This window comes from Saimiri boliviensis, chromosome 16, assembly GCF_048565385.1.
Source record: "Saimiri boliviensis isolate mSaiBol1 chromosome 16, mSaiBol1.pri, whole genome shotgun sequence".
NCBI classification, from domain to species: domain Eukaryota; kingdom Metazoa; phylum Chordata; class Mammalia; order Primates; family Cebidae; genus Saimiri; species Saimiri boliviensis.
In genome coordinates, this window is record NC_133464.1 from 4317708 (window position 1) to 4335137 (window position 17430).

The 17430-nt window shown below is 42.7% G+C and overlaps 1 protein-coding gene across 1 annotated transcript in view; it reads left to right on the top strand.

The window, feature by feature from the left end:
* The window catches only part of IRS2 (insulin receptor substrate 2), a 31959-nt gene extending 21299 nt beyond the window's left edge, over window positions 1-10660 (top strand). The window contains exon 2 of the mRNA XM_003945178.4: window positions 9550-10660. Coding sequence (XP_003945227.3) covers window positions 9550-9554 — 5 coding nt within the window. The 3' untranslated portion in view covers window positions 9555-10660. The remainder of the gene's footprint in view (window positions 1-9549) is intronic.
* The last annotated feature ends 6770 nt before the right edge of the window (window positions 10661-17430 follow it).

Below are 17430 nucleotides of genomic sequence, written 5' to 3' on the forward strand. Positions count from 1 at the left end.
ATTGTTTTGGCGCCAGTCGGCCACATGAAGTGGGGAGTGGGAGCCACGGTGGACAAGCTCAGGATGTCTACAGGCTTGGAGAGGAGGAGCCGGAGACGTGGATTTCCTCTGTCTCCACATCCCTGGGCAGGCCTAGCTGTCAGCTGCTGCTGTCTTATTTTATTTGCTTCTTTAGTAAATGAACTTTATACACTTGGTAACTTGGCGCTTTCCATCTTGGATTACTGAAATTTGCATTGCTTCGTTTAGATGTAAATCCCTGTCATCTGTGGCAGAGGAGTTTCAATGTGGACCTGGATTTTAGTGCACCTTTTTGTATGGAGCAGAGAGAGGGGAGGTGCTGTCCTCCGATGGCCCGCACCAGGCAGAGCCCAGCCTGCTGATTGTGTGTGCTTGGCACGTGTGACATGGTGTCCTCTCTGGGGCAGCTGCCTGCATGGTGGACATGTGCAGCCTCTTCCCGGGTGTTTTGTCCTGTCCTCCGGGCATGAAGAAAGCAGTTAGGCAAACACATTCTTTGCAGCTTTAAATGGCCTAGGGTTACCCCAAGAAAAACAATTCTACTTCTGTTCCACTTCTGTCCAATTAAAACAAGTTGATTCATTTTATTCTGGGAGCTGTTTGCCATTGTTTTTGTGCATTCGGCCGTTGTTTATTTGCTGCCTGCAGTTGTGGTTGCTCGTGGTATCATTCACAAATACAGTTTAGAACAAGGAAGAGCCGTGATGACAAATGCAGTGAGAGAGACCACGGTGGCCCTCCGAAAATTAGCCAGGATAGGAGGGTGGGAGGAGCCTGCCTTTCCCTGGCAGCACAGGGCTGCCTGGTCTTCAGAAGTCTGTGGTTCAGAGCACATGTGGTTACATGTATACATCATTTGAAGGCACACAGAGAAAGCAAAGGGAGCCCAACCACTAAATGCCAACTGTGGTAGTAGCTCATGCTTCTTTATGAATGAAAAAAATATATCTTTTATATTAATTATTTATATATTTTATACATGAAATGTCATTTGACAGATTCCCTGTGACCACCCCGCTGGGGAATTCAGGGTGGGAGAGATCGTGTCCCCATTTTCATAAGAGGGAGCAGACTTAGAGATGTCACTGTAGAGATGACACAGCTGGTAAGAGGTGGTTCCTAGATGCCAGCCTTGGTGTGGCTCTGCTGTGGCCACAGCACCTTCCACACCTGTATCATGAGAGTCGTGGGAATGGCATGTTGTTTAAAGCATGGAGATGGTGGCATGGAGCCATTCCTAAGCTCCCAGGGAAGAGCAGAATGCTTTTGGTGTGGCTGATTGGGAAGAATGTGTACTTCGATCTCTGCAAACACAGCCTGCACTTCAATGACTAAATAGGAGTTGGACCTTCAACCTTGATTCTACTGGATGGCTCAGTTAAATGCTACATGGTCATTCTTACGAGGCTTTCAAATTAGATAGATGGATTTGTCCCCAGAGAGACAAAGCTGAAATCCTACATCACATAGATGTTATGGACCAGGGAAGAGGGGATATGGTTATTTAAGCTTTTGAAGTAGAAAAGAAGGTCCGGTTGAAATGATATGTAACAACAGGCTATTTGGAGATAGATATATTTTGAATAAATAATTATTCCATGTTCCCTTAATTTGATAGCAAAAATATAATAATTAGATTTTATAATTTCAGATACAAACAATATAAACATTTTTATGGTGTGCATAAAATTTTTTTAGGTTAGTAAAAAACCATACGCACAAGTGTGTGGCAAATCTGAGGAAGGAATCACGTTGTTCATTGGCTGTTTGCAATTTTAATGCATATTGTGTCACTTGGCCCAAATAGTCTTAGGGCTGAGTACTTACATGTACATTCTCAAATGACCCAAGAAAGAGGAAAGATTTGGACCCTTGATGAATTGCAGATCTCACATGTAAACCTTTACTTCTGTTGTAGGAAGAATGCTAGTGGAGGATGTATTTAGCAATGGTTAGATTTATTGAGCACTTTTGTGTTACGCATGAAAAAACAAATAGAACAGCGGTAGCCAAGAGAAACATCCCGAAAGTGTGCCGGTTCATAAATGATTTTGTGACTTGGGTCCTCTTTTTCAGTAGGGTCTGTAACAGGATAGTGTGGTTTTTAGAAGACAGTATTGCATTTCTAAAGTACGTAAGCTTGCAGATAATTTTTAAAGGGGTATCAGTTAGTTTCCCAGTGTAGCACCCAGGTAGAAATACATGGTGTTATTTTGGCAAATTTGCCTGTTTTTCTTCTCATTTCTTCCTTAGTAAAGGTTACCATGTTCATGTGTTCCTTGAAGGATTGACAAACATTCTGTGAAAGGTCAGGTAGTAAAGAGTTTAGGTTTCTTGTTATGCAGTCTCTGGCACAGCTTCTCCACTCTGCTTATGGTGTGAAAGCAGCCATGTGTAAATGCATGAGCATGGTTGTGTCCCAATAAAACTTTTATTTGCAGAGACAGGCAAGCCAGAGCTGGCCTTACGTTACTGACCTCTCCCTTAGAGTCATTCTTCAAGTGGACTGGAAAGGGTTTTCTTGTCTACTGGGTCTCACGCAGTCCTAAAGCTTTGTTCTCTTTTAGAAAACTTTATGGAGTATTTCTGCCTGTGAGAAAAGGCATGAACCACATGGGACTTTCACTTCAGTTTAATACCTATAAGTGTTACTAAGGACCTGGCCAGCAGCCTGCTGGATGCTGGGGACAGGGAGGTGAGAAGGCAGGGCCTGGGCGTCCCCTGGTGAGGAAGACAGCCCCCGGGAGCATGCCCACATCGACTCGCGTGCTGAATCATGTGAAATGCTAGTGTGCTGTTTAATTTCCTTCGAGGAAACTTTTATAAAGAGCTAGTGGTTTAGTGTGGAAGTTGACACTCTGGGGCCTCAGGTGACAGTTGCAGGTGTCTCTGCTCCTGCCCCGTCTCACTGTCACCAAAGGGGAGCAGAGAGGCAGGTGTTCTGGGAGAAATTGAGGACTCTGCTCTTCCACAGACTGGCAGGGAGGCTTCAGAAAGTTGTTTATGCTTCCTGGTCTGGGTTTCAACTGAAAAGTGTCTAACATTTTATAATTTAAAAGAAAGGGTCCACCGCAATTCTGGGGATGTGTTATGTCTCAGGCGTTTGTGCTGGAAAACAGTTAATGTTTCTTTTATGGCCTGGCTGCACTGCAAGGGCGGTGGGCAACTCTTGCCATAGACACAAATAGCTCACATCAGGCACATGGCAGGGTTTTTAACAGTAACACTCCGAAAAGAATTGTTTACATTCTGTGTTTTACAGTCGTTATGTAACCATGCAGTGTCAAGTTAATACAGGCTCCTGTGTAGGAAACTTTGAATGCATGGAGGGAATTGGAAGTGCCATAGGTAAAAGTCGGTCAAAGTTTGATTCCTCCTAGTTTTGGGTGATTAAGATCAGTCACATGTGAAAGATTAAACAGGAGTAAAAGGGGGAAGATACCTTTCACTAAACCCAGCCTGTGAGACAACTAGATTTTCTCATCCTATTTTGTATTGTGTCTTTAACGTCAAGTTGCAACTTGATATTAGGAATTTTTTTAATAACAAGTATTCAAAATGAAATGATTTTAATTGTCAGTGGAAGTGATGAGCTCATATAAAAGAATGTTGTCAGTCTTTCTCAAGGAGGGCTGAGGGGTAAGTATTGCCCATGTTTGTCATGCAGAACGTATTCTTCCATATTTCCCTTTTATTTTTTTTTTCCAATTTAAAAGAAAAGTTCAAGTAATTGTTTTTCTTAGAATCTCTAGGTTTTGTTATCATACTCAACCTTACTTTTTTTTTTTTTTCGTATTCTTAGATTGTCTTGCTTTTTGAAAAGTGAGGAGATACTGAATTATCAGGTTTATTTTTCTCAGAATTGCTCCTGCAACTGAAAAGTTAATTTTCCCTCGTAATTCTGTGTTTAACGTAAAAGGCCTAATATGTACCTGTGTGATATGTTTGAGCTCACGGAAGGGTTAGTTGCTTTCTGAATCACATTTGCTGCTGGATTAGAAACACAGATTTTAAAAAGCGTATCATTTTGTCAAGCACATCATTATTGGTAACACTCCTAATGCAGCTATGACTGAAAAGTGGGAAAGCGTCTTCACCTACTCTGTGAGTTTGCCCTTTGGTGGTCCAGCGTTGCTCACCAAAGGCCTGTGAGGTCCCATTTCCCACAGTCGTTCTGTGGGGCCCTGTGTGGCGGTCGTAAGCCCCTCTGCAGAGAAAACCAGGGCCTCCCTGGGCAGAGCCACCGTGACCCAGGTGTATTTGGCCCTGGATTTTGAACATTGAAATATGACCTTGGAGGCAAACATGTCCAAACCCAAATTGTCATGAGAAATCATGAAGAAAAAGGATTGGTGAGTCAGACTTCTCTCTAAAATGCTGACTGATTTTATTGGCTGAGCAAATTTATCTTCTTTCTTTCTGTTTTTCCCCTGATTTATAACATGTTCTAGGCTGGATTCTCACTTCAGTTTTCCATGTTGTGATTGCAGTCATGATGCCCAGCTCCATGTGACATGTCAGTGTGGGGACATTGTTCCATATATTACAAGGCAGCTTTCGTCCCTGTTTTAATGACAGTGTTTTTAGTTAAATGTTTTCTTTTCTTCTTTCTCTCTTTTGGGGGAGTCAAGTTGAGCAGTTTGAAGGCGGAGCTTTTACCGACAGCTCTCTCCTTCATTTGCATTCTGATTGGCCTTTTAAGTGGAAGAGAAAAGGAGTGGAATTATTGCCCGTCTGCAGGGCATTGTGATGAGTGGTACAGGGGACTGTGTCCCACGCATGAATGTCATCAGTCACAGCAGCAGCAGTGGGCCCCCTGCACGGCAGGTCATATGGAACAACTCACCTCTTTGCTAAAAGGGTTTCTGTTCGTTGGTTTAGTTTCTTTGCTCAAAAACTCTACATGGATGTGTCTGTGGATGGATTTCTTTACAAAGCAACATCTAAGGGACAGGGTAATACAGTGTGTAATTAATTATGGGGCAAATTCAATGAGTATCAATAAGTTAATGTTTTTAACATACATTACCTGTAGTAGCGGAATTGGTATGTGGTGTTCTGTAATTGTGTTCAGGAGCAACACGTGATTCTTACTGTTTTCTTTTTGGTTTTGTCATTACAGCTGATGAACTCAAAAAATGTCTCCCTTCTTAGTGAATATCAGAGTAGAACAGCCATAAAATTAGTAATTCCTCACTTCTGTTAAAATGAACACAGATAATAAAATAAATAAATGTTTGCTGGAATCTCATCTTTAGGAAGCCTAAAGCTTGATCATATTTAAAGGTTGCTTTTCAGGGAGAGGGATAACTTAACTTACTTTGAAGGTAAATGAATATAAAGGCAAAAGTTTACTCTCCTTCCTAGGTTTGAAGGTACAAGAGTGTTTTCCAGCTTCCTTCTTCCTGGGCCAGGGGAATGCCATTGATGAGTGGGTGGTTGTCGGGGGTGGCAGGTATCGTGCTTCCAGGGTGTCTTCAGCCAGGGGCAGCAGCGTTTGGAGTGTGGTGTCTGAAAGCTGCATCTGGACCAGAGATAGCCCTCCTGAGCTACCGCACGTGCTGATCACTTTAGCCCTACGCCAGTGGGACCCTTAATAGTATGCGTGGCACAGATTCTACCACCAGCTCAGTTGGAAAAAGGTATTTGAGACATCAGTTGAGGCAGATAGCTTCTGTCTTAGGCCTTCTTTCTCTAACAAATGAATAAAAATTATAGTTGGGTTTTCAAAACAGATCCCTTTTTTCCACCGTGCATTCTTAGTACTTAACGCTTCTTAGGTCCCCACTGTACCCTAATCCTGTGGTGGCTGGCAGCTCGTAGTCATCTGGGTCTACTCTGGGGTGTGCTCCAGCCTTTTCCTTGCTGCCCTTTTGCAGCTCCACAAGGGATTGTTTCTGGTGGTTAATTCTGTCTACATCAGCGAGAGTGCTTCCAAGCATCCTGAAGGGTGGCCCGGAATCAGCCACAGCCTCCTGTGGTAGGGGGATGTCTAAGCAAGCAGGTCTCTGAGAGGCAGGGCACTGAGGGTCAAGAACCACTGGCCTGTGCCTTCTGAGCACACCCAGACCACAGTTCCCCCTTTACCATGAAAGGAGGTGGCCATAGAAAGCGGTTATATTTTAACCTAACAGGAGACAGGCTAGGTGAGGCACATCCACATGGTGCTTGCCCTGGTGCGTGTGTGTGCATGCAGCTGTGTGTGCAGTGCTGCACAGCGACGCCCCAGGCCTGGCTCTGCGTGGGTGTTCATCCTGGTTCTAGTCTCCCTTGCCTCAGCTCTCTTGCTTCCTTTGAGTGTGCCATGAACAGGTTCATCTTCCTGTGATAACCCTCCGTCTCTCCCTCCCTCCTCCTTTACTCCCTTCATTCCTTGCTTCTTCCCTCCCTTTCTTTCTCTTTGCCTTCTTCCCTCCCTCCCTTTCTCCTTCCAGTCTTTCTTCCCTCCCTCTCTCCCTCCTTCCTTCCCTTCCTTTTCCCTTCCCTTCATTTCCTTTTCCCTTCCCTTCCTTCCCTTCCTGTTCCCTTCCCTTCCTTTTCCCTTCCTTTCCTTTTCCCTTCCCTTCCCTTTCTGTTCCCTTCCCTTCCCTTCCTTTTCCCTTCCTTCCCTTCCTGTTTCCTTCCCTTCCCTTCCTGTTCCCTTCCCTTCCCTTCCCTTCCTTTTCCCTTCCTTTCCTTTTCCCTTCCTTCCCTTCCTGTTTCCTTCCCTTCCCTTCCTTTTCCCTTCCTTCCCTTCCCTTCCTGTTCCCTTCCCTTCCCTTCCCTTTCCCTTCCTTTCCTTTTCCCTTCCCTTCCCTTCCTGTTCCCTTCCCTTCCCTTCCCTTCCCTTCCCTTCCTGTTCCCTTCCCTTCCCTTCCCTTCCCTTCCTGTTCCCTTCCCTTCCCTTCCCTTCCCTTCCGGTTCCCTTCCCTTCCCTTTCCTTCCTTTTCCCTTCCTTCTGTTCCTGTTTCCTTCCCTTCCCTTCCTTTCCCTTGCACTTCCCTTTTTTCTTTCCCCTTCCCCCTTTCCTTTCATTTTTCTTTCTTTTTTTTTTTTGGCAGCCTTCTTCCTCCAAGTTATCAGTGAGACCCTACACCAGAGTAGAATTTAAAAAGAAAATTGTTGAAAGGTCATTGCATGAATAAATGCATGGATGAATTATTTCCTTGCTATTCATCAGCTCTTTGCTTGCATAATGCTGATGCTTATAAATTAAGGTTTTGATAACTTTATTCTACTTTCAAAAAATAAAATTACACATTCAACTTAATTAGAGCTCACAAAGATCTAGTGATAAGAGTTGACTTTCCCAGCAATAAAGCAGCCTGAAAAAAACAATGAAAATGTCAGTGGCCCCATGAATTCACAAATGAAAACGGAAAGTAATTTTTTTCAGCAATAATTTACCTGCCATTTAATATGACAAAGTGTTTAAGTTTGAGAAATTGAAGAACTTATTTGTTTGGCTGTTTTCAAGATAACAGACTTAGAGTTAACATGAGATAATTCAGCCATATTTAGCTAATTGTTAGTGTCAAAATAAAATGAGCAATTGATTAGAAATATTTCTGTCAATGGATTTTGGACTCTCAGTTACCTGCTTTGTGGTGGCCATGGGATTCTTCCCATAATCAGGGCCTCAAGGACAGAATGCAAGCTCATTTTAGGTGAATTACAAGTCAGGGTGTACTTTAGCAAATGCCTGTTTTTTTTTTTTTTTTTTTTTTTTTTTAGGGGATACAAACAATTAGATTTTTACTGACGTCTCTTGGGATTGAAAAACCACAACAATAATGAATGAAATAACTGAAAGACAAATCTTTCTTTAGGAGGAAATTAATTCTGTTACGTTTCATTGGCAGAAGAACATTGTTTACTTTTAAAATTTTTAATGGACATTAAAGCTTTTTAAAAATAATAAGGTAGGCAAGCTGTGGTGGCTCACGCCTGTAATCCCAGCACTTTGGGAGGCCTAAGTGAGTGGCTCACCTGAGGTCAGGAGTTCAAGACCAGCTTGGCCAACATGGTGAAACCCTGTCTCTACTAAAAACACGAAAATTAGCCGGGTGTGGTGGCATGCGCCTGTAATCTCAGCTACTCCGGAGGCCAAGACACAAGAATTGCTCAAACCTGGGTGGCAGAGGTTGCAATGAGCCAGTCACGCCACTGCACTCCAGCTTGGGTAACAAAATGAGACTCCATCTCAATAATAATAATAAGATAGAGCAGCACAACCTCAGAATGTTGCGTTGTAAGGAATTTTAAAATGTTTACCTTGTACACTGACAGGTATTTTTTCTGTTCACGCTTTTGGGGTTTTCAGGTGCTCTGGGATGTAGTGCCTCAAGTTTATAGTGAGATGTGGTTTTGAGGGACTCATTCTCAGCTTCAGGGCACACTAGGAGTGTCTTGTTGAGTTCAGTCCTCTGAACTTAAGATGGATAGAAAAGAATTTGATTCACAAAAAAGTAAGCCATGGAGTATAAGAGTCTAGGATCAGAATTCTAAATGATTTTAGAAGAGTGTCCAGAAATGCAGTTTGTATCAATGCATCTGCACAGGAAGGAAATAGACCTGTTTGAGAGCAAAGCAGTGCTCACCCTCATGGGGGTGAGTGATGAAAAAACGGTGTGTCATTTTGTTTAAAAAGCCAAGAAGCTTAGAAAGGAAAAAAACAACACACTGTGAAAGGTCAAAATCTTCCAATTTCTTCTGGCCCTTGAAGAAGGAATATATTGAGTAAAAATAGCCCTAAAACACTGGAAATCGAGAAAGGGTTAAAGAATTTTGCTCCTTCAACCTGGAAGGGAGGAAGCAATTAGATCTGGCCAAGTGTCCTCAGTCCCTGCCCGCTCAGCACAGCAAAAGGGTAAATTACTTAAACTGGAACATACGGAAGTTGGGTGGATAAAAATAACCCTTTCCTAATGTTGAGGGTTATGTAACAACATGTGAGGCAGTGCTGGGCACTTTCAGAAAGGGCATGGATGGTCCAGTCGGAAGCTTTCTGAGGGCAGACGTGTGGAGTGATCAGTTCCTGCACTTTCCTAACATGATGCACATTTGCAGAATAAACATAGCTTACAGAGCTGTCACGTGTGTCACGGTTTTCCATCTCTGCGGCCCTGGGCGGAAGGCAGTGGCTTCTGTGTATCTCACACAACACAGGAAGTATCAAGGCCTAGGGGATTAGAGGGGTGATTCTCAGGCCACACAGACACACAGTGCGAACTGCCCCTTCTCTTCTATCATTGGACAGAGTGATTCACAAAAGCATGGGTGAATATTTTTCTTAAGTTGAAAATACGAATCTCACTGTATAGACAACTCACCGTGAACCCAACAGCTCTGCAGCTAGGAAAACTCAGAGTTTTCCCACCGAATTCATTTTCAGAAAATAGAATGAACACAGGTTTGCTTCTCAGAGGGCATCTGTTTGTGAAAACGACCCAGGTTCTAACCGCGGGTTAGAGGGGCCTTTTCCGGAACTCTGGAGATTGCTCTGCTCTCCTGAGGTTCTCTGTTGACTTCCCTCCTTTTTTTTTTCAGAGTGAAGATCTGTCTGGCTCTGTCACCAGGATGTCACACGTCAGAGAACATCATTAAAAGAAGATACTCAGCATTGTCTCAGCCCAAAGCTGCTTACAGTTTTCTTTTGGACCTGAGTGCTGACTGCGTTTGTAAACACCTGTGGACTCTGTTAGACGAGGCACCAACAAGGCACGGTCCCCTGCCTCTCTCCCTTGTTCCCCGATGGGGCATTCATCACTATGCTGTTTGCATTTTGTTTTGTTTTTTAACAAAATTAGCTGAAGAAATTATTCTCAAGAAAATTGGATGTTTTCATTGGCCTTCTTAAATTGTGGCCAGTGTCTTAATTTCTTCTTCTTTTCCTTTTGGCAAAGCAGACATAACCCTCAGCATGCTAAGAGAGTGCACCCGTACCTATGAAAGTCGTACAATCTGGTATTTACTGGCTTACACTCAAAACGACCACAGTCCTACCTCAGTTCAAGGTAAAGCCAGATTTATGCGGCGGGGGTCCGGCAGGCCCTCCTGTAGCAGCCCCTGCCCTGTGCATCTGGAGCGCGGTCCTCGGCCTTAGTGAACTGATTCAAGTAGACAGCTGCTTGTTGGATTCCAGTGCAGGTACCTGCCATGTTTACGTCCACACAGAGCCCAGTGTGGGGCTGACATTTCTCAACGGAAGTGGAATTTGGGATTGGACTTAGAAGACGGATTACTAAATAATAATTATTATATATAACTGAAGCAACCTACTTTTGAAAATCAACTGTATTGGGTAGTGGGGGGTGGGAGGGAAGGGCTTTGGGAAGGGGATGAATATCTCTTTTTACCTTTAACAGACTTGTTTAATCTTCTCGATGTAGATGTTGATGTAGGTACTTCACATTGCAAACGCCTTTTCTCCTATCTACAAGCTCAGATGTCTCTGCTCTCCTGAATCTTGGGCATGCCTTTCTGTAACCAAAAATCCCTGTAGGCGTGCTGGCAGTTCCCGGGTGGTCCGGGTTTGGCAGATTTAATTTTAAAAAATCTGTTACCTTTAATATAATGCTATTATGTCAACCAGTGAGGCTGCCCTGAACAACAACAACAAAAAAGAAAAAAAAAAAAAAAAAAGAAAAAAAGAAAGAAACTGATAAAAAGAGGCATTCCAGCCCCTATGTTCTTGATGGAAAAAGAAAAAGAAGAAAAGCAATCTCGCAGTACATGTTACTTGTCAAAAAATTCCAAACAAGACTACCCTTGTCCTGTGTTTTCAGTATTCCGAAAATACCAGTGTTGCGGCAGTTCTTGCAGATGTCACCTACAACTGCTGAACTTGACCAGCAGGGCATCCTGCCATTTCCCGCTCCCCTGACACTCGACCGGAGGGCTGTTGACCTCTCCTCCCGTGGGGGCTTCCCCAGTGCCTGTCTTCTCTGGTAGTCAAGGAGAGGTTACACTAGTTCATTGGAGATGTGAGTTGTTGGTTTTGTTTTTCTGTTTTGTTTTGTTTTTAGAAAAAATATATATAAATATATAGATATATATCACTATAGCATAATGCATTAATAAAATGAGGCTTTTTTAGAGGAAGACCAAAAAATTCAATGTCTTAAAATATATTTAATGGCAATGCAAAAGTCTTCCTGCTTCCGTGCTGAACTTTAGAACAGAGGATTGTATTGCAAGACAAAGTTGAATGTAAAGTGATCTCCCTGAGCATTTTTAAAGTTTTACTTTTCTGAAATTATACATCACAGCAGCTCATAGGCCATACAGTGTTAGCTGGAAGGTCAGTTTCAATGGATGATCTGCTTTATTAAGATGTAGAAAACATCCTGAAGTCTTTATTTAGTTTTGGGAATTGGCATCGATGGGCGTATTTGCTTTGTACCTCCCCCCAGGTACGATAGGGACTGAATATGGACCCTGCTGAATGCGGTGGTGTATTGGCGCATACTTAACTCGCCCTCTGTGCTTAGAGTAGTCATGACACTATACAGATGGTTCATGTTCATACTGCAGCTTAAAACAAGCAAAATACACATATGATAATATACTAAATTTCCCTCTATCCTGTACATTTCAAAAAAAAAAAGGCATATGCAATATTTACATTTTTAATTTAGTTTACAGAATGGAACCAAAATGTATAAATGTTATGTTTGCTAAAACTTCACAATGTATATTGGGTCTTTGTACATTTTGCCTGACTTACCTTAAATTTAAAATATTTTTTGCTATATAAACTTTAACAGTTATTAAACAGTGTTTTCTTTTTGGGTACGTATTGTTTCTGGATATCAAGATGTTAAATATATTTCTTGCTATTGTGATATGACAAGAGACTTAACTTATCTTGCTCTGTCTTCCACTGTACACGCTGTATATAGGGGTCAATGTGATGCTGCTGGAGACGAGAATAAACTGGACTAGAATAGTGCATTGTATTTAGTCTGTATTGATCATGGATGCCCTCCTTAATAGCCATATGCAATAAAATAAAGTACATTATTTATGAAATGAATACAGCTTTGAAAATTTTTTTTCTGTATGAATTCTCTGTTTAACATAAAGCCAATCTACTTTTAGAGTTTGTGAGTAGATGAGCAAATATTAGACTTCTAAAAGTACTTTGATACCTTTTAATTTTAAAACTTTTATTCTGGAAGCCAGGTAATATCTGCCAAATAGCAACATTTATGAAAAACAAATGTGTTATAACAACAAAAAAATACCATTTTGATTTACTCTATAAGACATAGAGTATGACGTGGTGGATACTGTTCTAAATATATTACAAATATTAACTTCGCCAGAGTTCATGACAACTTTAGGAGGTAGGAATTGCCATCCTCATTTTACAGAGGAGGAGCCCGAGATTAAAAAGCTAAGAGACTTGTCTGAGGGCACACAGTCCATGAGTGGTAGAACCAGGACCAGAATCTGCCAATGCACCTCTACTCAGTGCTGTACACACAGAAGATGTACCTGGGTGTATATCAAGAATGCTCCCTCCCTGACATGCACACAGAAGAAAATGTACCAATGCCTGCATCATCAAGAATGCTCCCTCCATGACACATACACAGAAGATGTACCACTGTGTACATCAAGGATGCCCCTTCTGTGATGTGTACACAGAAGATGTACTGATGCGTACATCAAGGAGGCTGTCTCCATCATGTGCACACAAAAGAAGATACAACAATGTGTACATCAAGAATGCCCTCTCCGGGATGTGCACATAGAAGAGAATACACCAATACATACATCAAGAATGCTCCCTCCATGACACGTACACAGAAGATGTACCACTGCTTATGTCAAGAATGCCACCTGTGATGTGCACACAGAAGAATATGTACTGATGCGTACATCAAGAATGCTCCCTCCATGACGTGCATACAGAAGAAGGGTGTACCAATACGTATATCAAGAATACAAAGAACGAAATCATCATATCCAAGAAAAAGCAACTCAGGAAGCAGAAAATACAAAAATGATGCTGTGAATTTTTATCCAGGACATTTTTTCCCTCCTTGCTGGAAACATTTGTCCATATATCCACTTTGCCCTAAAATGATAGTCATGTAATATGCATGTTATCTCTTGAACAAATAAAATCAGTGCAGTTTGGAAGGTGATTTTTAAAATGATGGTTTTTAAGTTGGCAAGGTGGGCCCACACAGTGGTGTGGAAACGTGATGGGGGAGCCACGGGCTGCATCCCCTGTTGGTGCCTGGATGGTTTGTTCTGCAGGGGCCTGTTCGTCACAAAGAATAAGAGACTGATCTGCAAGGCTTGATACACCTGAAATCTGATAACCATTTTAACAATGAAAGGGTAAACGATGCAGTCATTCCAGAGGCCTCCTTTGGGGTAGGAATGGACAGGTGATTTACCTGAAAGAGCATTGTGGATGAAGTACAGGGAAATGGAGTTGTTTCAAAGGTTCACAGATCCTGGAAAGATCACTCAAAACCAGTGTAGGGCCTTTTCCAGAATGTTAAGTGTCACATGACAAGATGAAGTGACGGCAGACTGCAGTAATTTTCGAAGAATTTGGTTCTAACCCACTGGTGGCCTCAGCAAGCAGCTTGCAAGCTGTGGCTTAGCTCTTGGTGCTGTCATGATATTCGAGTCCCTTCCTCGAGCTGGTCTGCAGCTTGTCCGTCTTCAAACCTTCCTTACACATTGTTTCACAGGTCAGGTGGGTTGCTCATTCGTACATATCACTGTTAGTTGACCAGGGGCAATAGCATTTGAGTGAAGCAAGCATCACTTGTTACAGCAGCTTTTTGATGGCACCAGCTGTAGGGCAGAGGGGACGAGTCCCCCACTGAGAATGTGCAGTGTCTCTTCTCTGTCATTGCTCCAGCAGCATTTCTCTGAATGCTGTCACTGAGTGAAATCTGATGTTTATGGTTCTGGCTTTGGCAGTGATGCACAGATGATAGAACCAGTGTGCTGCAGCTGAGGGGTTGGAAACATAAAACATCCCTTTAGGAGCTCCTTTTAGATCTTGGCCTTCCCGGCCGTGTCTCTTCAGCCTCGTTTCCCTCCGCAGATTCCAATCACCCTAAATAGCGATTTGGTGGTTTCCTGTCAGCTTATCATTAGTGCCTCCTTCATTTCACGCTGGTCCTACTTTCCTACCTGACCTCTCAGATTACTCACAGTCTTTCCGCTGCGTGTGGAAACTCTCTGTCCTATTTCAGGCACTCGGTTCCTCTGACCGTAGCTCTGAGTTTGTGCCTCCTAAGTTTTCTTTTTCTGTATTTCAAAATCCTCTCCTTTCACCTTAGAACTCAAGAAGTTCTAAATTTTTACCAAAATTACTTACACCCCAGGAAACCTACCCCAGCTCTTTACCAGACTGTCTGGGTGTGTCAAACACATATCAGGGACTGTACTACCTGCTCCTGTCTCTCCAGACCTTTCCAGTTATAACGCTGTTAATTCTCAGATGACATTGACAGAAAACATACTGACTGATAAATTTTTCTAGAAAAGATGCATAAAACCATTAAGGAGCTGTGTTAATTAGCATGTATTTAGCTGCAAGTTTATTGAACCCCCAATTCAATGGCTCTTAGCTGATCTGGGGTGTTATAAACAAAATGCCAGACTGGGTAGCTTACAGACAATAGAATTTTTTTCCCTCATAGTTCTGGAGGCTGAGAAGTCCAAGAACAAGCTGCTAGCTAATGTGGTGTCTGGTGAGGGCCTGGTGTCTGGTTCACAGTACACACTTTCTCCATGCCCTTCCATGATAAAAGGAGTGACTCAGCTCTCTGAGGTCTCTTTCATAAGGGCACTAATTCTATTCATGAGAGCTCTCCCCTCATGACTGAATCACTTCCTGAAGACCCCAAACCCCTAATATCATCACTTTGGGGATTAGAATTTTAATACTTGGATGGTGGGAGGACACAGACATTCAGACTCCAGCAAGCTCAGAGCAGTAGTTCTCAAACTTCCGGACTTCTTAGAATGATCTGGAGGGATTGTTAAAACAGATAGTTGCACTCCCCTCCTAGATTCTTCTCAGCAAGTCCGGGGAAAGGCCCCAGAATTCGCATTTCTAAAAATTTCCAGGTGATACTTATGCTGGTCTGGGACCACCCAATGAAAATCACCAAACTGCAAAGGGATGTATGATCTCACACCAGGAAGCCCAGAGCGGGTCAATTAGGCAGCTAAGTGGTGCGCACAGAAGCCCTGGATCTCTTCATCTTTCTACTCAGCCATCATCTTCCAGATCTGTGCTTTCATTTCTCACACTTGGCCCCCTGTTTTTTTTTTTAAGGTGGTTGCAGCAGCTCCAGGAAGCATATCCTCTCAGAATAATGTCCAGCGAAGACAGTGTCTCTTCCTTGGGTGTCTTTTTGCAGTGATGCAAATGATCCCAGAGCCACCCCACCCCCAGCTGACTCTGCCTTACTACTCATTGTCTGGGATTGGGTCCCATGATCCTGGTTTCATTGATTATGAGGAAGGGGATGGTTGATTTACACTAAAAGAGATGCACCCTCCAGGGCTGGAAGGAGGCAGCATCCCACGAAGAGACAGTTGAAAAAAGCTGGGCATTGGTAACCAGGAAAAAGGAGTACTGTTCCTTCAGTAGCAATGAACAGTGTCTGCTACAGCAGCAGAAAATGAAAGGGCCACCCTTTTCAACTGCAATTACATCGCTAATGTACTATCTCCATCAACTGCAATCTTGAAAGGGGGATTTATAATACAGTACAAGTAGAACAAAGTATGAATCTAGCATGATCAAAAAGAGGCATCATTGGCTTATGTTTACAGAATTGTTATTTTCCTGACTCAGAGCATAGTTCTACCACTGTGGGCTTCACATATCTTTGCTTTTGTTATTAAATTCTGTGCAACATGGGAAGCTGTTTGGTAAAACATCAAGATACAAAGGATCGGAGAATTGGACCTTTGAAGGTACATGAAAGAGCCAGGACTATTTAGACTGGAAAAGAGGAAACTACAGGATGATTGATTAGTATTGATAACATTAGGGGCTATGAATAAAATGAAGACTGGTTGGCTGACCTTCTCAAAAGAAGAGAAAACCAGAGAAAGGGGTAGAATACAATTCGAAAAACATTTTCTATTTCCATAAAAAGTAATTTAATAGTCATAAGGGTTATTAAATATCAACTTTGAGACAATTGTCGATTTCATTGCCTGGAGGCCTTAAAAAATAGGACTTTGCAGCTGTCTTTTTTCTTAGTGATGGGAGAGGGGACACAGACCACAAAACTCAGCCGGCCCCTCCCCGATGGGCCCCACATCACACAGCTGAGGAGGCACCACCTGCTTTGTTACTGTGTCAGCAGCTCCCCTGGACTTGCGCAGGGCACAGCCTGAAGCCTGAGATCCTGGTCCCATGCCTTGTCCTGGCTGCTCTGAGGATGGGAGAACTACGGAGCACTGGATTGAAGCAGGAAAAAGAATCACGATAGTTTCTTATGCCTAGTTTAGTCTGTAAAGTGTTTACCAAAGTAGTATTTAGAAAGCTGAAGGAAAGATCTAAAATCTGAAGGAAGGAGCAGAATGTGAGGTCAATCCTGACTGTCGTCCGGGTTTGTAAAATCATGCGGATAGAGCATCTCTAAATCACGTTGCTTGAAGAGATTTTTAAAGACGAGACAGCCAGAGTGACAAAGTGATCTTTATCAACTAGGCACTGTGGCTGGCACCTGTAGTCCCAGCTACTGAGGAGGCTAACATGGGAGGGTCACTTGAGCCCAGGAGTTGTGGGCCAGATGACACAACACAGTTAGACCCTGTCTCAAAAAAGAAAAAAAGGAAATACATGCATGATTCAAATTCTCCTTCCTCCCCACCCACCCATTATCTTTTAGGAAAAGTCAAAATTCCTGAGCAAGGTAGACCTGAGACACTTGGCACCATGTGATCCGGCTTCTGCCCAATTCCCCAGGTGTATCTTCCAGGTCCTGACCCTCCCACTCTGCCCCTCCTGTGACTGTACCTAAGCCGTCCTAGAGCACATAAGGCATATCCAGCTCAAGTAAGGAAGAGACCACATAACAAAATGAGAAGACAAAGAATTGCTGATTCTAAAAATAAATGTTTATCTACCCAGAGTTATTATTTCCTAAAAGATCCCTTGAGGAAAGTTATGCAACAATTTAGAAGCATTTTTAAAAATACACATTTAAATGCTCTGCAGCATTGCTTCACTTCTTCCTTTGAAATCCTAGGACATTCATAATCCCATTTCCATTCACCTCTCTTTTCTCCTTTTCCGCCTCCTTCACGTTTACATCAGTTAACGTTGTTTTCTGCATTTTCAAGGTAAAAAAAAATTCTATAATGTAATTTATATGAGTTTAAAATATTTATCCTTCGCTTACATTGATTCATTTCCTGCCACTG